The sequence below is a fragment of the Idiotropiscis lumnitzeri genome, chromosome 4, assembly GCF_059441095.1.
Source record: "Idiotropiscis lumnitzeri isolate Australia: NSW breed Sydney's pygmy pipehorse chromosome 4, RoL_Ilum_1.0, whole genome shotgun sequence".
Taxonomy (NCBI): domain Eukaryota; kingdom Metazoa; phylum Chordata; class Actinopteri; order Syngnathiformes; family Syngnathidae; genus Idiotropiscis; species Idiotropiscis lumnitzeri.
In genome coordinates, this window is record NC_142394.1 from 17,635,954 (window position 1) to 17,655,452 (window position 19,499).

General features: G+C 40.1%; 3 protein-coding genes across 3 annotated transcripts; 2 read left to right on the forward strand and 1 right to left on the reverse strand.

Moving 5' to 3' along the window:
* The first annotated feature begins 991 nt into the window (after positions 1–991).
* On the forward strand, positions 992–2,446 carry LOC148338369 (uncharacterized). Its single transcript, XM_088293493.1, is given in 3 exon segments — positions 992–1,159; positions 1,161–1,337; positions 2,158–2,446. Coding segments are annotated over 3 exon segments (543 nt in total). The 3' UTR covers positions 2,356–2,446.
* Positions 2,447–3,438: 992 nt separating this feature from the next.
* Positions 3,439–6,427, forward strand: vma21 (vacuolar ATPase assembly factor VMA21). Its single transcript, XM_088294091.1, has 3 exons — positions 3,439–3,602; positions 3,727–3,836; positions 5,636–6,427. The coding sequence occupies exons 1-3, from the start codon at positions 3,553–3,555 to the stop codon at positions 5,773–5,775; spliced, it is 300 nt and encodes a 99-aa protein (XP_088150217.1). The 5' UTR covers positions 3,439–3,552; the 3' UTR covers positions 5,776–6,427.
* Positions 6,428–14,879: 8,452 nt separating this feature from the next.
* LOC148338371 (gap junction alpha-3 protein-like) lies at positions 14,880–17,857 on the reverse strand. The gene is made up of 2 exons (XM_088292809.1): positions 17,744–17,857; positions 14,880–15,960 (listed from the first exon to the last, which is right to left on the reverse strand). Exon 2 carries the CDS (start codon positions 15,933–15,935, stop codon positions 14,880–14,882), a length of 1,056 nt encoding a protein of 351 aa, XP_088148935.1. The 5' UTR covers positions 15,936–15,960; positions 17,744–17,857.
* Positions 17,858–19,499: the final 1,642 nt, after the last annotated feature.

The following is a 19,499-nucleotide window of genomic DNA, read 5'->3' on the forward strand; positions in this document are numbered from 1 at the left end:
TATCAATAATTATATGATATTGGGAAATCCGACTGGTAGATACATTGTATAATATTACTATTAAATAAAACAGTCAAAGAAAAAAAGACAATAAATGTAAAAATCAAGGCACAGTAAAATAGGAAAACTGTCTCTGGGTATTTGTAACTGAGGCTATATAGGAAAAAGGCACTGAAAAATATCAAAAGGTTTCTAATTGTTAACTAATTTAATATCATTTAATACATTTGAACTCCAGAAAATGTCTGTTTGTGAATAACAAATGTAGCATAAAGAATGATAAAAATAATTAAATATGCAAAATTGTTATCTCTTGGGTTTCTGTAATAGCAACCAACATCTTTCAGATTAAGAATATGGGAGGTTTCAGGTGGTTTAAAGAAACTAAATCAGATCAAAATTGCATTGCGGTCACACTGCCATGCTCCATCGCGCAGGGGCGTCAATGGATGACGTCACACACGATCTCCCAATCCTGCAATATTTATGAACTTTTGCGCTCTCGAACACTACGTGTACTTCTACTACGTGTACACTTCAATAAGGACCGCAGCACAGGGTTTAGTTTGGGTATAGGGATTGGGCCATATGATCTAGTCATAAATCAGTCAAGGGAAACAAGATTAATGAGTATACGGAAGAGGATTAGTGCCATGAAGGGGGAAAAAGGTTGGATAGATTCTGACTGTATTCTCTGAATTCTGACTTTAAAGTGGGAATTATGAGAATAAAGTGAGAATCTCGCTTTAAAGTCGGAATTCTCACTTTATTCTCAGAATTTACACTTCAAAGTCAGAACCTTTTTTTCCTTCAGTGGCCCCAATCCCCTTCCGTATGAGTAAAATGTGAGTTGTTTTTTTTTCATGTATAATTTTCATTTGCTGATTTTCTTGTTTCGCACTCCAGTCCGGCAGGTGGCGGTAATGCATTAAATTTTGGGTTGCCAACCGTCAAATAAATCACGTAGGAAGAAGAAGAATTAGTCACAACAATGGCGCTGAATGCGAACTGGTTGTCTAAGGGGTGGACTGACGACGAGGTAGAACTTCTGCTTCGGGTCACTCTTGACTTCAAAACAGCAAAACTGAAGCTGAATGTTGACTCGGGGTCCTGCCAGTGAAAATATACTGACTTAATGGACGCCTTTCTGGCACAGTATCGGACGCTGGCACCGAGACGGGGACATACAAGAGGAGGGTGACATAAAAGAAGAGGACACAAAAGAAGAACCGTCTTCCAATTCATCTCCGGCTTTGGAGCTTGCTACAGATTCGCCACAATCCGTTGAAAGCGACCACACGCAGGCAGTTGTAAAGCAACGCAGTGACATACTCCAAGTAGGTTGAAATCTTAACGGGTGACAATTTTGGAATACAAGTACATCTCGACCACAATGGTGGCTTGCGAAAGATGTGTAAATGTATTCAGCTCACAAGAACACACCAGTGATGCTTTAACTCAGTCACTCTCACAATTGTCTTCATAATTTTGTCCTCATCAAGCGGCACTACCAGATTTCATGTCCTCTTCAAAAGGAAAACAGAAGCTGGTGCCATCTTTTCATTGCCTGATGTAATGCGTTTTTGTGTTGCCTTATTTTGTGTCAGAATAACTATGACCTTTATGATTTTGAAAATAATTTACTTTTAATTTCATTAAGGTCCTCTGTATCTGTTTTATTTTTTTTTAGCCATCAATTATTCTGTATTACAATAAACCAGTGATTCCTCGCCTTTATTTGAGCCTAGGCACATATTTTAAGTTTGACAAATGTCATGGTACACCACCAAACAAAATAGTCACAGAAATTGTAGCTTATACCATATCTGCCATCTAATAGAGGATCGTTTATTTTGTTTGTCACTATAAGTTGCTGCCATAGATAATAAGGTTGCCACGATATTATCATTTCGAGCCCAATATCAATACACAGGAAAATAATCAATAACATTTTCGATACCACGGGGATAAACAACTGACAAATATTGAATAAAGGCATACATTTTTTCTTAATTGACATGAATAAGACTGTCCTTTTTGGCCCTCCTGTATTTTTTTTCTTTCCAAACTGCAGCCCTTGAAAATTCTACTACATTGCAATTTGAAAAAAAATTGTTGTTCGGCACTACTAACAACATTCTTTTAATTCAATTTAAGGCAAAGCTGAGCAGCCGGCTGAAAAGAAAAGTTGTGCCTGACCCTGAACTGCTGGAAAACCTACAAATAAAGAAGAGAATGCTGAAGCTAATGGTGGAACCGTCAAGATGCAACACAGATAACATGAAGCAGATAAATGCAAGCATTTCTCACATGAACAGCATAATACGGGAATGTTTTTCCCTGATGAGACAATGATTAGCGCCTCCACAAAGTAACAGGAGTGGATCATTCATGCAGTTATGCTCACATGGCAATAAACGAGCTTGTGCATGCACACTAACACATCGCTAACGTCTTTTTCTGTTGTCTCAACAGCCTGTTCATAATTTGTTACGTGTTTTCCAATGACAGTTGTATTGAACTTAGATTTATATTTGTTTTTCAATACCAATTTGAGATTACCCATATCTCTGCCTCCCTAATCTTCACACTTGTTTGTACTTGGTCAGGTTATCCAACTGTCCCATCACTATTAAAAAAACTCCAGTGGGGAATTCCCTCTTAAAATTTGATTTTGTGAATTTGGGGGAACAAGGTCTCAATACACTCTTTGAAATGCTCCACTTTATGTACTGATGATGGTCACAAAAAAAAACACAACAGTTTGTCAATAGTGGGCGCTATGTTATCATCCCACAAAAATAATTCATTCAGTCATTTGTGGTCATTATTTTTCTGAATCTGTCTTAATGTTTAATTGCCAGGTCAAAAAGGTCTGATGTTGATGGTGTTGTTTTAAGATTTTTTATTCAAATATAATTAGACACGCTTCATACGGAAAGCTTAGTTTCACAGTCCATTGTGTTTAACAATTATGTTGAGAAGAAGGTGGTTTGCTTTTTTTTATGAGCATGCAGGTAAAAGACAGGTGTGATGATGATGATCGGATGCAGTAATAACTAATGCAGCATTTTATTTATATTAGTGAAATAATTCAATTTCAATTTATTCAAAAATTAACTGTTACTTACTGAGTCTTGAACAATAAGATCCCATAGAATTTACTGGAACTTACCAATCAACACTAAGTTGGAACGTCATTGAATCATTATCACCCTCTCTCAACTATATGAAGAATTACAATTAACTGAGAATTAAAAAAAGTAACAACTTATAAGTCTGTAGCACACGGATGGTAATATTGTAAATTAATGTATTACTTCCAAATGTAGAGTTGGATGTAAATAAAATGCTTAAATATAAATGTATGCCTCTGATAAAGAAAAAACAAACATCCGCGCGCCTCTGGCCGGCAGCTCACAAGTCTCGCGATACTAAGCAAAATCTCAAGTGGTCATGTGATGGTCCCGTGACGTGATGCGGATGTAGCAAAAAACAAGGAAGGTTCATTCACGTCGCTGTTTTCTCCGCTCGCCTGTTATCCACACAACAATGGACGGAACGTCGGACACTGCAGGCGGACCTCCGTCTCATCTTAGAACGTAAGAAAAGTCACTTTACCTTTGCATGGCTGCAGTCTGTTTTAGCGTGACGGAAAATGTATCGGCGTCGAAGGCGACAAAAGCTGACTTGTGTGTCTGAAGTGTTTGTGTGGCTTTCTTGCAGGAATGAAGGCTCCTTGGTTTCAGCCCTCAAGACACTCTTGTTTTTCACCATCCTAATGGTCACGCTACCGATCGGCTTATACTTCGCTTCAAAAGCTTACATCTTCGAAGGTGAAATTCGCTTGTTCTGCTGTCTCGAGTTTGTTTTGCCACTTGGGGCCTTAGGAGAACCATTCAAAACAAAACACATTCGCAATAATCGGACTTTAATTAATGTTCCTTTTTGGTGCCTGCCTGACTATCTTCATTAATTTATTTCCCAAGTTTCAACATTTCATAACAGTTAATTGTGACGTACAGTGTTCCCTCACCACTTCGCGTTTCACTTTTTACGGCAGCAGTGCTTCGCGCGTTTTTCCAAAATACTTATTAAAAAAATACAAACTACAGCCATATAGCGGAAAGGTGAGTTGAATCTGAGGCTCTGTACGTACACTCATTCAAAGGCGCACGATTGGCTCCCGGCGCAAGATTGACCAATGAGAACACAAGTGGATTATCTAGTGAGCTGATTGGCTGCAATGCCCCAGCATCTCCCCTTGTTCTATCTCGCCAGTCTCGCCCACGTTAATAAACGACCGGCACCTTTGAACAATGTACTGTCGGAAACTCATAAATTCTGCTCAGTTAGTCAGAGTCGAGCTGGCTTGTTAACAGGTGTGTTCAGAAGCTGTGAGCAGAACGCACTCACCCATCCGACATGCAGCTTGCAGCAAAAAGACAGGGACGATGAAACATTGTCAAATAAAAATTGTGTTTGTGTAAAGTTAATGATAAAATTGCTTACCTAAACTAGAATCCTACCTTGTATTTTATCCAAAGGTCCTTGTTGATGTCATTGTGCAAAGCGAAAGTTAAGGCATGATTACTTCCGGTGACAGTGATTCTTCTTCGTGGTCTTAACAGAAGAGGAAAGAGAAGAAGAAGGCAACAAAGAATAAGCAACAACGGCAGAAATAATGGCAGCAACTTTCTTTTGCTTTGCACAAAAACAGGTGTTTAAATGTGCTTTAATCCACCAAAATTTTACCATAGGCTAAAATGCATCATGGGATTGTAGTTAAGGTAATACAATTTTAGAATAGAAATTAAAACGTGAACGTCATGATTAGCCACGGGTTTGTTAATCACGTTCTTCTAAAAAATTGTGGCTTGGTATTTATTCTTTTCATTTTTAAAGTTACATTTGTTGTGTAACGAGTATTTAGAAGATTAAGAGCTATGCCAGGAGGTTGCTACGGCATAATAGAGGCTTAAATCCCCCTCAAAATGAATATTAATTATAATAGTGATTTAAAAACAAAAGTCAACCACTACTTTGCGGTTTTTCACTTTGTGCGAGGGGGTTCTGGTCAATGAAAAGGTATTTCGGGGTGCACGTTTAACAGATATTGCACCTAAATACGCGTTTTTAAAAAATAAATATCGCTAAATTAATAAATGCAAGTGTCAAAGTTAAAAACAACTGAACTGTCCTTAAAAATGTATAGTATTGGATTAAAATACCGCACTTGAGAATCACTGCTTTAGAAAAATAGCACTTCAATAGCTTATAGTTTTACACACTCCTTTGACATGAATTTAGATATGATAGATTGAATTTTAGAAGTATAGCTAGATGTCAAATTTTCTTGACAGTAACAATACTATGGACGAAAAAGCAGATTTACATACCTCAGAACACATACCGGGAAGGAAGAGGGTAAGCAACTACCCACATTTTTTGGGGTCACGTTTAAACGATAGATGGCAAAGTCAAACCCTTAATTCCTATGGGAAAAATGTTTTCAATTCCAAACAAGTTGGAGAAATTAATTTTCAATCTGTACCACTGCACAGAATTATTGCTCACATCACAGTTGTCTTCCTCACCCCGCATGCAATGATCTCCTCTTGTGTTTTCTTCTCAGGCTCAATGAAGATGTCAAGCTCGGATAGCTACTTCTACGCCGCCATTGTCGCCGTGCTGGCCGTGCACGTGGTCCTGGCTTTGTTTGTTTACGTTGCCTGGAACGAAGGCACGCCCAAAGGGAAGGGCAAATACGATTAAGTATGATTTAAGGAGGTGCTCAAATCTTGGAAAGGGATCCTCAGAACAGCCCCCCCGCTCCGCTAGCATGACCCCTGCTCAACAAGGAACGTCTAAAGTGACACTTCTGGTCTGTGTTGGGTTCGAACTTGCTAAATGGCGGCTGTTGAATGTGATATTCTCGTCAAACGCCCCTTTTGACTTTTTTTTTGTCAAAAGAGGGCTGCTTTTTAGAGATGTATTTTTCATTTGTCGAAGAGTCACAAGTCCGACATTTAGCAAAACATCTTCCCTTCTAATTAGTTGTTTACGTCATTGAGCCTTGATTCCAAAGTTGTTTGGTCATCACAATTTCAATGCAGTTTCCAACGAATAATTGCTCAATATTTCATTCGGTTCAAAGTAGTAATTCACACGAGTAAGAAATTGCAGTTGTCTTACCACGTTGTCACAATTTTTTAGCAGAGAAGTGTCGTGACTCCTCAATCGTCAAATTGTACAGTGTTTTCATACGGCTGTTATTTTGTGATGTCCGCGTGAAACAGATTGGTGACCGAGTTGAATAAATTTGTGATGTAGAAGGTGATCCTTTTAGTTCAATCATTTTTTGGTTTTGTTGTTGTTGTCCTCATAAATGTCTCCTTGTGATTGTAAATAAAAACCATCACTGTCAGTCACATAAAGCAGTCACTTCATTTTAAGGGTTTAAAAAGGGGGAAAAAATCTCTTAAGTGTCTCGTGTTGAACAGACCATATTTTTAGCTGGAATTACTTTTATTATGGCTTTTGACACCACCACAAATTGACTATATCGACCCAAAACAAATTGCACACTGGGAGAAAAATATATACAAGACATATAAAACAGTCTGAATGGAAGAGTGATAGAATATATGTTGTTGAATGTAAGACACTAAAAGACAAGCTTTGTATGTTGGGGAAGAGCTCAGATTAGCCCGGGTTCTTAGTGGAAGGGTGAAACTTCACCCACATGTACAAAGATGAATACTTAAAAACTAATTTTGTATTAGCCATCTATTTTTAAGCGTAGTGTTATAACATGAGTTTGATTTTTTTAATAAATTGTATGTGGTCTATTTATAATTGAAACTATTAATAGAAGAAATTATATAAAACAATGCCAGGGGCGTCAATGACTTGTGGTTTTTCCATTATTTGTAGCAGGGCACGGTTTGTATACTCCGTGACAAACCCAAATTGATGCCTGCTACTCTTCTGCTGAGTAAATAGACACTCCCGACAGTGTTTAAGGATGTTTTAAAAAATACATAATATTTACAAAAAAATTAAATCAGGGGTCCTCAATCCTGTTCCTCGAGGGCCGGTGTCCTGCCTGTTTTCTAAATCTCCCTGCTGCAACACACCTGATTCAAATGATCAGATAATCAGCAAGGTCTGCAGAAGTGAGATAACGATCCATTTGAATAGGGTGTGTTGCAGAACGGATGGAAAACAGCCAGGACACCGGCCCTCCGTAACCGGATTGAAGACCCCTGCTTTTAGCTTTCACTCCTCCCCAAATTTTTTCATGTTTCATGATATATCATAAATATCTAGATTTTTATGAATTTTTAGTGCTGAGTTACCGTTATGGTCTCTATCAGAAATTTTTACTTCATTCCAAAGCTATCAGACAAACTCAAATGCAATGATGGAAAACGCTTGTGATAAATATTTTTTGATTGTATTTATTTTTATAAGTGTGACAAATAGAACATTTATTACTTAGTGAATCACTTCAGTTATTTTGGGATCCTCCCAGAAAATATGGTAAAAAAAAAATCAATTGGATAGCCCCATGCTGAAATGCTTTCATGTGTGTTCCAGTTGAAAGAGGCCGATTGATTTTTGCCGGGAGTTCCGGCACTCAACATGGTGGCAGCAAACAACACTTTCCCGCCATGCAAACCGAGTGAAAGCAACTTGGACAAAAAGCCATGTAGTAATGAACATTTTCTGCTTGATAGAGCATGTCTGCAGCTGCTTCTTTCTTTCCCCAAGTCTGCACATTTAGTTTTTTGGGCCGCGCTGTCGTGAAGTTGCAGAGGGCGCATGGCGTCGAAGTGTTGGTGATGAGACGACAGGCCTGCAGGCAATCAGACCCGTTTAGTCAGCACACATCACGAGGTCCATTTGTCCTTTTGGCTGCTGCTTCAAAAGCATCAAGCAAACCTCCTGCGATTGCAAGCTACGCTTCTGGCTGTTTATCATTTATCACACATTAGCAGTTTGGATGTGTACTGTCTGCGTAATGGAGCACAGGCCAGAAATTGTAACAACGCACTTTCTCAAGCCAATGATTTAAATAAACACTTCAGTGGTTCTTGATGGTTTTAATCCAGTGTTTTCTTTGTATTTGTTGTGACTGGACAGATGAGGAAGCCGCTTTGGAATTTATCAACATTCTCCGCACTGTGCACGCTTAGCAAATGGAAGTTTCTTTAGTGGCCAGAAGATGGCAGAGGAGCTTCATCTCAGATGTGGATGGAGATGGATTCACGCCACAGAAAAAAAAGAAACAATTCAACTATTTTAGTTAACTAAGCGTAAAAAAAGGGGTGACTCTGAAATATACTTCAGTCAGTCAGTTTCACCATTAACGCTTCCTGGTTCATGTCCTTCATATGCTGCTGTCCCGTTTTTTTTTTTGTTTGTTTGTTTTTTTCCTTTTCTATCAAAATCTTAAAAACACTCTTAAATGATTGGAGTGATTTGTTTCTAAATCCTGTACATTAAATATGTTTGAATGGAAGAGTTGAAAACGCCTGCAGTGACAGTGTTCCCTCGCTTGTTAGCGGTTCACTTATCATATATTCATCCTCATCATGGATTTTCATTTGTGACCATAACTTCATGTATTGTAATTTTACCTCGCTATTTTGACACATATTCTTGCTATTTTAATTCCTTCTAAGTTGGACCAGTTAAAAATTTTAGATTTTTTTGTATATATATAAATTCGTTTTACAAAAAGCCAGACCATGAAAATTAGACATCACCTGTGTGTTTATTCTTAATTTTGCATTTTAAAAGCGAAAAGTGAGAAAACACCTCACTGAATTGGAGTGCGAAAGTTGTATACTTATAGATAACCGAATTCCTCCCCTCCCCTCATGGTGCGTAATTGAGCTTGGGCTCACTTTCTGGCATGAGTCGGCTTTATCCCACGATGTAAATACTGAATGCCGCCATTCCCATTCGTGGCTATCTGGTACGATTGTGAATTACAATCAGTTATAACGTGGCCAATTTCTACCACTATAGCTTCCAGTTCGGCATCAAGATATACCTACAAAACTGGCTCATTATCTTGTGGCCGAGCAAAGATACAGTAGTGAACAGCTGTCACTGAAGTGTCACTCTTGTTCTGCACAACAATTTGGGGGCCGTCCAACTCGCTCCAGCTGCGCCGAGTGCTCTGAACGCGGACTAACACAGAAGTGACATGTCAGAGAAAATGAGCTGTTTATTATGTTTGCTTGCCTTGGAGATAACGAGCCAGTGGGCAAGCAAGCTAATGCGCTAACAACCCAGTGAGCTCAACCGATTGACTGTCTGGTGCAGGGGTCACCCACTTTGGTCTCCAAGATCTGCTATACTTGTTTTCCAGGTTTCACACCTGATGATTTGAAACAGGTGTGTTGGAGGAGGGAAACATCTCAAACAGCTTGGTCTCCGGACTGGTCAGCACACCTGCCTCACAGTGGCTGCGTGGTTTTTCTCCGGGTATTGCATTACCTCTAAAAACAAGCATGGCAGGTTGATTGAACATTCTAAATTGCCCCCTAGGTGTGAAAGTGAGTGTGAAATGGTTATTTGTGTGCCCTACATTTGGCTGGCAACCAATTCAGGGTGCACCCCAACTTCTGCCCAAAGACAACTGAGATAGGCTCCAGCATGCCCGCGACCCTTGTGAGGAGAAGCAGGATGGATGGCTGTTTGGTAGCCCATAAGATAACAAGATAGCAAGCTAATATGCCAGCAAAATCCCCGGACCAGCATTGGGATTGTGTGATAAGTCATCACCTCTGGTCTCTATTTTTCACAATTTTGGAGTCTCATTTTATGTTCAAAGCATTTATTTCATTCAAATTTGGCAGACTTGTTAAAAACACTCTTCTGTCATTTGTCAAATTTATGAGACATTATTGGGCACTTTACTGGGTCTTTAACCTCGGTTGACTTTATGTTCCCCTATTTATGTCGTTTTTACTTTGTTTTGTTGTCCTCTGAGGTTGAAAAAAGGAGGAATAAAAAGTACAGATACGGTATCCATTCTCACAAGTAGTTTGTAAAAGAAGAGAGTTTTGCTGAACCGTCCTTAAAAATGTATAGTACTGGAATAAAAGCAAATACTCACGGAAAGTAACATTTTAATCCACTTCCCACTACTAAAGTGACAAAACACAAGTAGATGTACCCCAACTGAAGTTTTATTTTATATGTTGGGTTACTTGTTATGTCCTCAATTAAATACCAACATGATTACATGAAATTCTCTCCAAGTGTTTGCTTGAGGTCTGGAGTTCACAATCAGTGGGGTGCCCCCTTCAGGTCAAAGTTTCAATAACCATTACACAGATGATGAATCCATCCATCCATTATCTGAGTTGCTTCTCCTCACGGGGGTCGCGCGGGTGCTGGAGCCTATCCCAGCTGTAGTGGGCAATAGGCGGGATGCACCTTGAACTGGTTGCCAGCCAATCACAGGGCACACAATACTCCCACATCATGTTTTTTTCCCTGGTGTGACTTTCCTTATTTTGACAAATGCCATATGAGCTCAAAATGTGTTTCTTATTGAACAAGCACTTTGTGGACGAAGAAAACACACGCATACGCCAAGACATCTGAAATCTAATGATCTGTTGTTTGCTTGTACTTGTCGTACATTTCTATTTGAACAAATACCATTTTCCTCAAGTGTTAACGCGGATATCACACCAGGCAGGGGGCTTTGTTGTCATGAACAAGCTAGGCTGTTAACTCATTTACAAGTTGGTGTTTTTTTTTTTTAATATCATAGGCTGATGTCATGTGTTAGAGTACACACATACACATACACACAGACATAACAGTATTTCTGAGAACGCTAAAGTAACCACGCTGCTATTAGCGAGAACAAATTTGATCATGACGATTTGTGAATTTTAATTCGTCGACAATTAGACTCATACCAATGATGAAAATCCCAAGACATGCTTTAAATGTGTTAGATCCCACACATAATGAGGAAAAATAAATCACTTTATGGAGACGGCCAACATATTAAACTATGTCAGTTGTAGTACCAACACTGACCTGAGAGAGGCAGCGTAGATGCAACAGGACATAAAGAATACTATAGAAGAACTTGAACAAGCGAGGCTCACTCTTAGCTTATCCGGTAACTGCAAAGTACATATCGGTTGTCAACTCAGAAACAAAATAGCTTTGTCATCGAAATCAATGAGACGGAACCAACACGACCCATCCCAAAAACATTGAAAACAATGACCAACAGAGGGATATAGAAATGGAGTCTGTCGGGTCGCCCTCTACAGCACCCGTTTTCACAGATAAAAAGAAAAAATATAGAGGGGAAGGAGAATAAAAAACCCGGACTGATACCTTGAAAGGAGAGCACAATATGGATGAACACTCAATACTTTAGTGTAGTACAGTACTGTATTTTAATGTTGGTCATTATGGTGTTACTTGGAGTGGCAAATTGTTTTTTGGTTCCTTTGGGCTGATCAAAAGGAAGGGGAAATGCTCAAATTCTGCCTGATGGTTAGTATGGCAATACCCCGTTTGAAGTTGTTTTATGATTTATTGGCTCCAATGACACTAAATGCTAAGTGGCACGGTTAAGACAGCTTTATTTACATATTTCTTTTTAAAGATGAGTGTCACAAAGTACTTTACAGCAATCAAGTCATAAACTGAGATCCAAACAATTCTGCTTTTGATGATGGTTTTGCTTCTGGGTAATCACATAATGACACGATAGAAATACAATATGGAAACTCCTGAGACAAATGCAATCTCTACGGAGGCACGCCCTGGAATTGGATACAGCGTTTTGACCAGTGCCAGTTATTTCACAACATTGCACTTGTCAACTATGCTGGAGGCTGACACTTGAAAAAGTTCACCTTGTCTTATTACGTAAAATGATTGCAGGTCAGAAATAAACATGTTCAAGTGAAGGGAATATTTAACAATGAGTTTAGCAAACAAAAATTGGATTTAAAAATCTGAGCAGACTTCTACTTCGCTGCATTTTTGTGCAGTCAAAGTGATCCCGAGTCAGCAGTCCAAAGAGTTCACAAATCAGTTAAAAAAGACCCTGTCAAGTGAATTCAGAGATTTGTTTCTAAATACATCGTAGGTTTGAAAATAATTGCTGAAAACCTGGGCAAAGATTGTTAACTATTTCGCAATTAATTGTGCAGATGTAAAGTTAAACTGTTTCACCATTATCTCGTACAAATGCGACATGCAGTTAGCTAAGTGGCAATGCCCACACCTCGAAGTATGCGCACTTAACACAGTGAAAAGAGGGACGGCAAGCAGGTAGGAAATACTTTTTAAAAAATCAGACTTAACAGTGTATGAACTAGTTATTTGACTGGCATTTTCTCTTATATAGTTCCCCGTCATGGTGCAACGGATCATCTTTGTTCCTCAAGCACCACGGTTCGGGCCGCGGGCATGATCCGCGGAATAGTTGGTGAAAAATAAACCTGCATGTAAATTAAGGCAACATGATTAGTCCATATTCACGATAAGTAAGTTGAAACCCTTATGGATCACGTAAGTCGCATATATGAGAGCATTTTAGCAACTTGGCGTGAAACGAGTCCTCAAATTAATGATAAGGATTTTTCTTGTCTCTGGTCTCCACGTTGTCATCCAACAGACGTGTCAAGGAAACTGTAAATGTACTCAACGAACACGCCGCCTCCGAACAGGCCAACTACAAAATAAAGCTTACAAGTAATACATTGTCATTGATGCCAATGCAATAGCCTTAGTACACCTTTACTTTGAAGTTGACCTGCGTGGTAGCGTAACGGCTAACTTGACTTTCGTTTTTGACATTTCGGCTTGCCTTATTGCAATTTTAATTGACATGACATAATTGCCATCAACACAATGCCTCCCCTAAATCATATTCAGTCGATAATTGAGGGTGCTAATAAACAGATATGGGCACTTTACCCTACTTTGCCAATCCGTCCGCCGTTAGTGACCTGGGCTCTCTTCCGTCATTGTCCCCGCCCTTATTCATAAAATCATCGTCCTGGGTTTTCATCCGTCCTACGTCCGGGCAGGACGATCAAAGGGATAGACGAAAAACCCACTTCCGCCCCTCCCTTTTTATTCCTATAAAACTTCTCATTCTCCATCCTAAAAATGGGTGTCCGTCCGGAATGGATGTATCAGACCCTCATTGGGACGTCATGCTCATATCTGCTTAGACACCGTCAATTAATTACGCCGTCATTGTATGATACGGCACATGTCTCAGGCGTTAGTGGCTAGCAGCTAACTGTTAGCATTAGCAACAAGTGCCCGGCTGGTACTTCAAGAGCTGTTCCTTGGCTTACTATTTTTTTTGTACTTCTTTTTCAATCTTATGGATCTAGATTACTTTAAACTCTCCATCTTTAAAGGAAGGGAATGTGCCTTAAATTGAACTTTGAGGTATTTTTCATTAGGAAAAATAAAACTTGGTCTTCATTCATTTCATAAAATACTTTGGCTTATTCAATCGTTTTAAGAAAATATTAAGCTAAAAATGTCAGGCAGGATACTTTGTTAAATTATACACTGTACCACATATTTGTCAAGGGCAAAAGGAATTTGTAAAATAAATGTAGACAAAGTTCTATTCATCTTTTCTTTTTTGCTGATCTGATAAACGATCCGGTCCATGACTCAAAATCCGTGATCTAAGCCGAAGCGTGACTTATGTGATCCGTTGCACCACGAGTTGTCAGCCTTGAGTGCACACACATCATGGTGAGAAGCCGGAAGAGTGATACGGGAAGAAATTCTTTTTAAAACACTTGGTGACCTTTTCAGTCATTTAAATCTGGCAGAGTTGTCAACAACACTTATCTGTGAATTATCAAATGGAGAAGGCTTACATTTTGCTTTACAGGGATTTTAAATTCACACCACAATGAAACATAGGAAAACTGATTATAAATACAGTGACACCGCCAAAGTAGACGAGTCAACCAAAACTTGGGAGCAGATAGAACAAACTTGAAAGAGCTGAAACAAAGTATTTCAAGCTCAACCTAATTTTTGCTGAAGAGTTCAGGAAGATATCACGGAATGTCTCAAACCTCTAACATCCTGCTTTTTATGCATTCAAAAAGCGACAACTCTCGGTTCATTTGATCATGTACACCCTTTGACGTGATTATTCATATTTATTGTGAGATAAGTTTGTTAATTTGGGAAAAAATACTTTTACTATTTACTCACAGAGGAATTTTGTACACCGTGCAATATTTTTGTCTTGTCCATTGCTCAGTATTTTAAAGTGTGTTAAATAACTTTTAAAAAGTGCTGTAATGCTATTAAAAACATGCCTAGGCAGTCTTTAAATAAGGTATTTCTTTATCATGGATTTAATTTATTTTAGGTGTGGCCTGGAGCATAATGCCATGGAGGGGGTGCACTGTACAATTATTTTTGATTAAGCAACACTTAAATTAATTCCAGCAATACCTGTCACAAGGTAAGAGTATCGTTCTGCAAACAATATCAGCGTGAATGGCTTTCTTTAGTTTTGATTAACTTATAAATTTGATTGTTTTATTAATACCTCAGAAGGAGTTTATTTCCAATGAAGAAAGGAATTCTTACGGAGAAATTGCTTTGAAAGTAGAAAAGCATTGAGGACAACTAGTTTTATGCAACACATTATGTCCAACTTTAGAGTTTCCACTGGACTGCAATGCCTCAAAAGGTGGACCATGTGCCCAAATGCGTCTATTGTGCAGCAAATGTTTAAAAAAAATGAAAGTATTTTTTGGAATGAGTCAAACCTGCACCATGAATAAATTTTTCCAAAGAATGTTCAGCCCCTTGACGGCAATGTGTCATATCTTCAGATCATCTATTCTAGTCTTGTTGTTGCTGTACTTGGCACCGCGGCCTTGCCTGCTCTGCGTGGGTGACCCGGGGGCAGATCCTCGCTTCTTGCCTTTCAGGTCACATTCCTCCAGTTTGCTGCCACTCCGTTCCACTGCCAAATTGTCCTTATTCTGTTTGTAGGCCGCCTTGCTGTTACAAGGGTGAAAGGAAGAGTCGCCGCCATCGGACAGAGGCGAGAGGTTGTAGCTGGGAGGGCGATGCTCGTGGAAGTAATCGTCATACGTCGGGCCGAACGGCGCTTCCGTGTCGCTGTTCCCCTTGGACAATGTCTCGGGTGACTGGTTGCCTCCCCTGAAGGTGATGCCCTGACGGCACTTGGTGAAACCCAGGTGGTAGATCTCAATGAGGTTGAGGAAGAGGGAAACACTGGCCACGCCCAGCATGAAAATGATGAAGATGGTTTTCTCGGTGGGTCGGGAGATGTAGCAGTTGACCGCGTTGGGACATGGCGGCCTGTCGCACGTGTACATGGGCTTTAGCTCAAAGCCATACAACAGGTATTGGGCCACGATGAAGCCCACCTCAAAGAGGGTCTTAAAAATGACATTGAAGACATACGTGCGCAAGAGTTCCCCTTGCAGGCGCACGTGTCCTTTCTCGTCTCTCATCAGGGCCTTTTTGTGCTTGCGGGCATCCACGACGAGGGTTGGCTTGTTTGGAGGACGAGTCTTCTCTTTCTCTTTCTGCTTCTCCTCCATGCGCACCAGATGCAGGATGTGGCCCAGGTAGATCAGCGTAGGCGTGGACACGAAGATGATCTGAAGGACCCAGAAGCGAACGTGGGAGATGGGGAACGTGATGTCGTAGCACACGTTCTCACAACCGGGCTGCTTGGTGTCACAGGTGAAGCCCGACTGCTCGTCGCCCCACACCTTCTCTGTGGCGGCGCTCAGGATCAGGATGCGGAAGATGAACAGGACCGTGAGCCACACCTTGCCCACCACGGTGGAGTGCTCCTGGGCGTTTTCAAGGAGCTTCCCCAGCAGGTTCCAGTCCCCCATGGTCGATGTGAGCGCACAGCTGGGACTGCAGGGATCGGGAAAAGGCTGTTTTAGTACAAAATGAATCTTTCTTTTTTTTACTAATCATAGTTATTAATTTAATGTATTGAGGAGTGGTTTTCTTAAATGATACATCAAAATTAAATGCAGCAATACTGCCACAAGACCAATTTTTCTTACGAGTCATATTTCTTCAACAATACGACAGATACTACACTGAAAAAAGTTTTTGTTGAATTTACTCAATTTTATATTATCAAAAGGTTGCACAGGATGGAATCATCTGGATCCAGATACATAATTTTGAAAAAGACCACACATCTGCTTTAAAAAAAAAAAATCTGGATAATTTCATTTCATGTGATCAATTGAAAGAATTAAATTGGGTAAACAACGCACCATTACTAAATCGATTTTATCCGATATTACGACTACTCCTCGGCCAATTGGTAATAACAATAATAATACGTTACAATTATTATAGCTCACATTTGTAAACACTACATACTGTATTCCATCTTTGTTCTAGTCTGAAATTTCCAACCACGTATATGACTTCCAATACTATTACTATCACCACCAACAACAAAACAATACTACTGCTGTTACTACAACTTTGGGTACTTCTCCTCTTACTCCTACTACTACTACTGATGCCCGATGCCTGATACACGATGACCTCACAGTACAGAGCTGCCGAGTTCGGTCCTTTGACTACCACCAGCAACAAAAACAGTTACTTTACTATTATTGATGCGGCTACTACAACTTTTTCTACGACTACTATCATTAATAATGGATTTCTTCCTTAAGGACTCTGCCACATGCTCACAAAGCTGGAGGATCAAACCCACAAGCTTTGGGTTGGGAGAGGACCAATCTACCATTTGAGCAGATTGCGATGAATGTAATAGTGTATACACTTCACCATATATTGTAATATGCATGCGTCATCACGCAACGCCATCAATGTGGAACGGCCCGGTAATAGTGTTTGTCTCCAAAGCAGAAAAATACATCATTCGAATCAAAACCATTGAGTTACCCTAACTCATCATGTTTTAGACATTATTGAAACAATGCAATCAAAGGCACGATCGAGTGGATGAATTTGTTGTGTAAATACATGCACATAGCCCTGACCTCAACCCTGCTTCGCTGGATGAATGAACCCCGAAAAAAATAATCCCTTAGACACTCTCCAACAGCTTGTAGAAATTGTTCCCAGAAGTGTGAAAACTGTTAAAACTGCGAGAGGGGCACCAACTCCATATTTTTCTTCCATTTCAAAGTCCTGTTGATGTAAAGGTGTCCAAATTCTTTTGTCCATATAGTGTACATTACATGACTAAAAAAACACGATCTAACATTTTCAGCAAGTATCCTCGTCCTCCTTCAAAACGCTTACCAAGTTCAGCAGATCTTACAGCAAATGAGTCTCAAGAGTCAGCTTGTTAAAACAAGTGTACAACTTGGCGGCTACTGGTCTATTCCACGTTGACCACAACAGGATTATATTTACTTTAAGAGGGTATATATTTGGCATGTGTGGACAGGGGATGGCAGCTTCCCGGCATGATCTTGCAAATCGGGGCCCTCGTGGCCCCAGCAGGGGCAACGTGATCGGTGCTCTGGGTGAAAGGGAACACCAGCTAGACGAGGTTGAAGTGCATGTTGGTACCACTGAAATAATGTTAGTAAGGTCAGGACCTGTATTGGGCAAGAATGGCTGCTTCATTCAGAGCAATTTACAAGTTGAGAACGTGCGTATGTAGAGACTCATACATCCTATTTAGCAATTCACCCACCTTGTCACCTTCTACATCCCTTGTTTAGAACTCCTTTGTGTCTTTGAGGGTCCATGAGGCCGACCGCCACGCCGACGAGTCTGAGAACAAGCGTGATGTTCGGGGCCTCTTGGCAATGCCCTTGAATGGACAGGAAAAGTGGAGTCCTACCGGCCACAGCGTCAGTTCCACACCGACCGGCTCAGGCGGGCAGGCTCCAGGACGCCCCCAACCGAGGTTCTTCCACCGACCACAAACAGAGTAATGGACAAACTCTCAACCATGTCCTGCCTGCCCCTCCCCCTGCGGTTAAATTTGGCTCAGTGTAGTTGAAGGTAAACTATTAGAGCCTGTCCACTTGGTTGTTTGAGTGACTGACAGGGCAGCTGGCCAATGATGCGCTGGACTGCGTTTTGTTCCGGGCACAAGTGGTCCTGGTGGCTAAATATAGTGCAGGGGTCTCTCCTATCACGGGGGGCATGATTTGGAGATGAGTAGGCCTTTGCATCCTCACAGTGGAATGAAAGGAACAAGAGCAGCAATGAACAGCAACAAAACAAACCGAGGCTGTGATTAATAATTCTTAAATTTAGATACGGCGGTGCCTTGAGATAAGAGTTTCATTTGTTCCGTGACCCCGCTTGTAACTCAAGACATTCCCGAAATGTCTTTAAACTAATCCACCCCCCCAAAAAACAAAACAAAACAATTTGCATTGTTCATTTAATGAGGAAAAAATAGCGCTTAATAAAACTGTAATAAAAACACAGTAGTTGTAATGACATAATGACATTGAATACTGCTGCTACTGTCTTAGCCACGGGGGGCAGTATAAGACAGATAGTCCTGCCGAGATCCATTAACCAATCATATTGTAGCTGGGCTCGTCCTGCCGAGAGCTCACATGGGATTTATAACTACGCCTCAAATCCTCTCTCAGCTCATCAGTACGGCACTAATATTAGTAGTTCTATGCAAAGGTCGAAGGATATATGAATTTTACTGTCATGTTGAACACATTTCTCTGTTTTTTATGTTCAGTTTGACAGTAAACAGCTTGTAGAGTAATTTTTTGAACGTTCACCATTTGCCAAATTGCTGTTATTGTGACCTGATTTGAGTTGAGTCCATTGCTACCATACGATGCTTTGATCTCAAGTATCAGCCCAAAACTGGCCAAATGATGGATCCAATCTAATAAAATGTTCTACCCTAAATATGCATGCAAATAATAGTTGTAGTTATAATAATTTAAGTTTGAACATGAAGTGGAAGCTCAATCAAAATATTGTGGCCTTAAAAGTAATAAGTTCAAACCATCAAGTCAAGCAATGTCGGTTTGTGCGGTTGGGCGCTTGTTCCTTCTCTTGGGAATTACCCGACAACGATACATAATGGCGTTTGACTATCTTAAATAAAAGCACAATATTGTCCATTTTACTGAATGGAATAGAAAATTCAGGTTCATATTCTAATACTGAATGTAATATTGCCTCTTAATAAGTTGCATCAACTAACAAAGGTCACTTCTAAGCGTAGCATAGCGCTACTCAACTAAGCAGCTGAGCATAATTAGTGGTTTCACCAGTAGTTGTTTGTCATGACGAAGCTCGTGAAAAACACTATTAGAAAAGTGCCGTATGACATCTGTTGGCACCACTTGGACCATTACTATCACAAGCACATGCACGCAACGTTTGCAGCAGCATGATTACATAATTACTTAAGTGCTGCTCTGTATTCTGTTTGAATGAACTACTCTACTATGCTGTCGTTC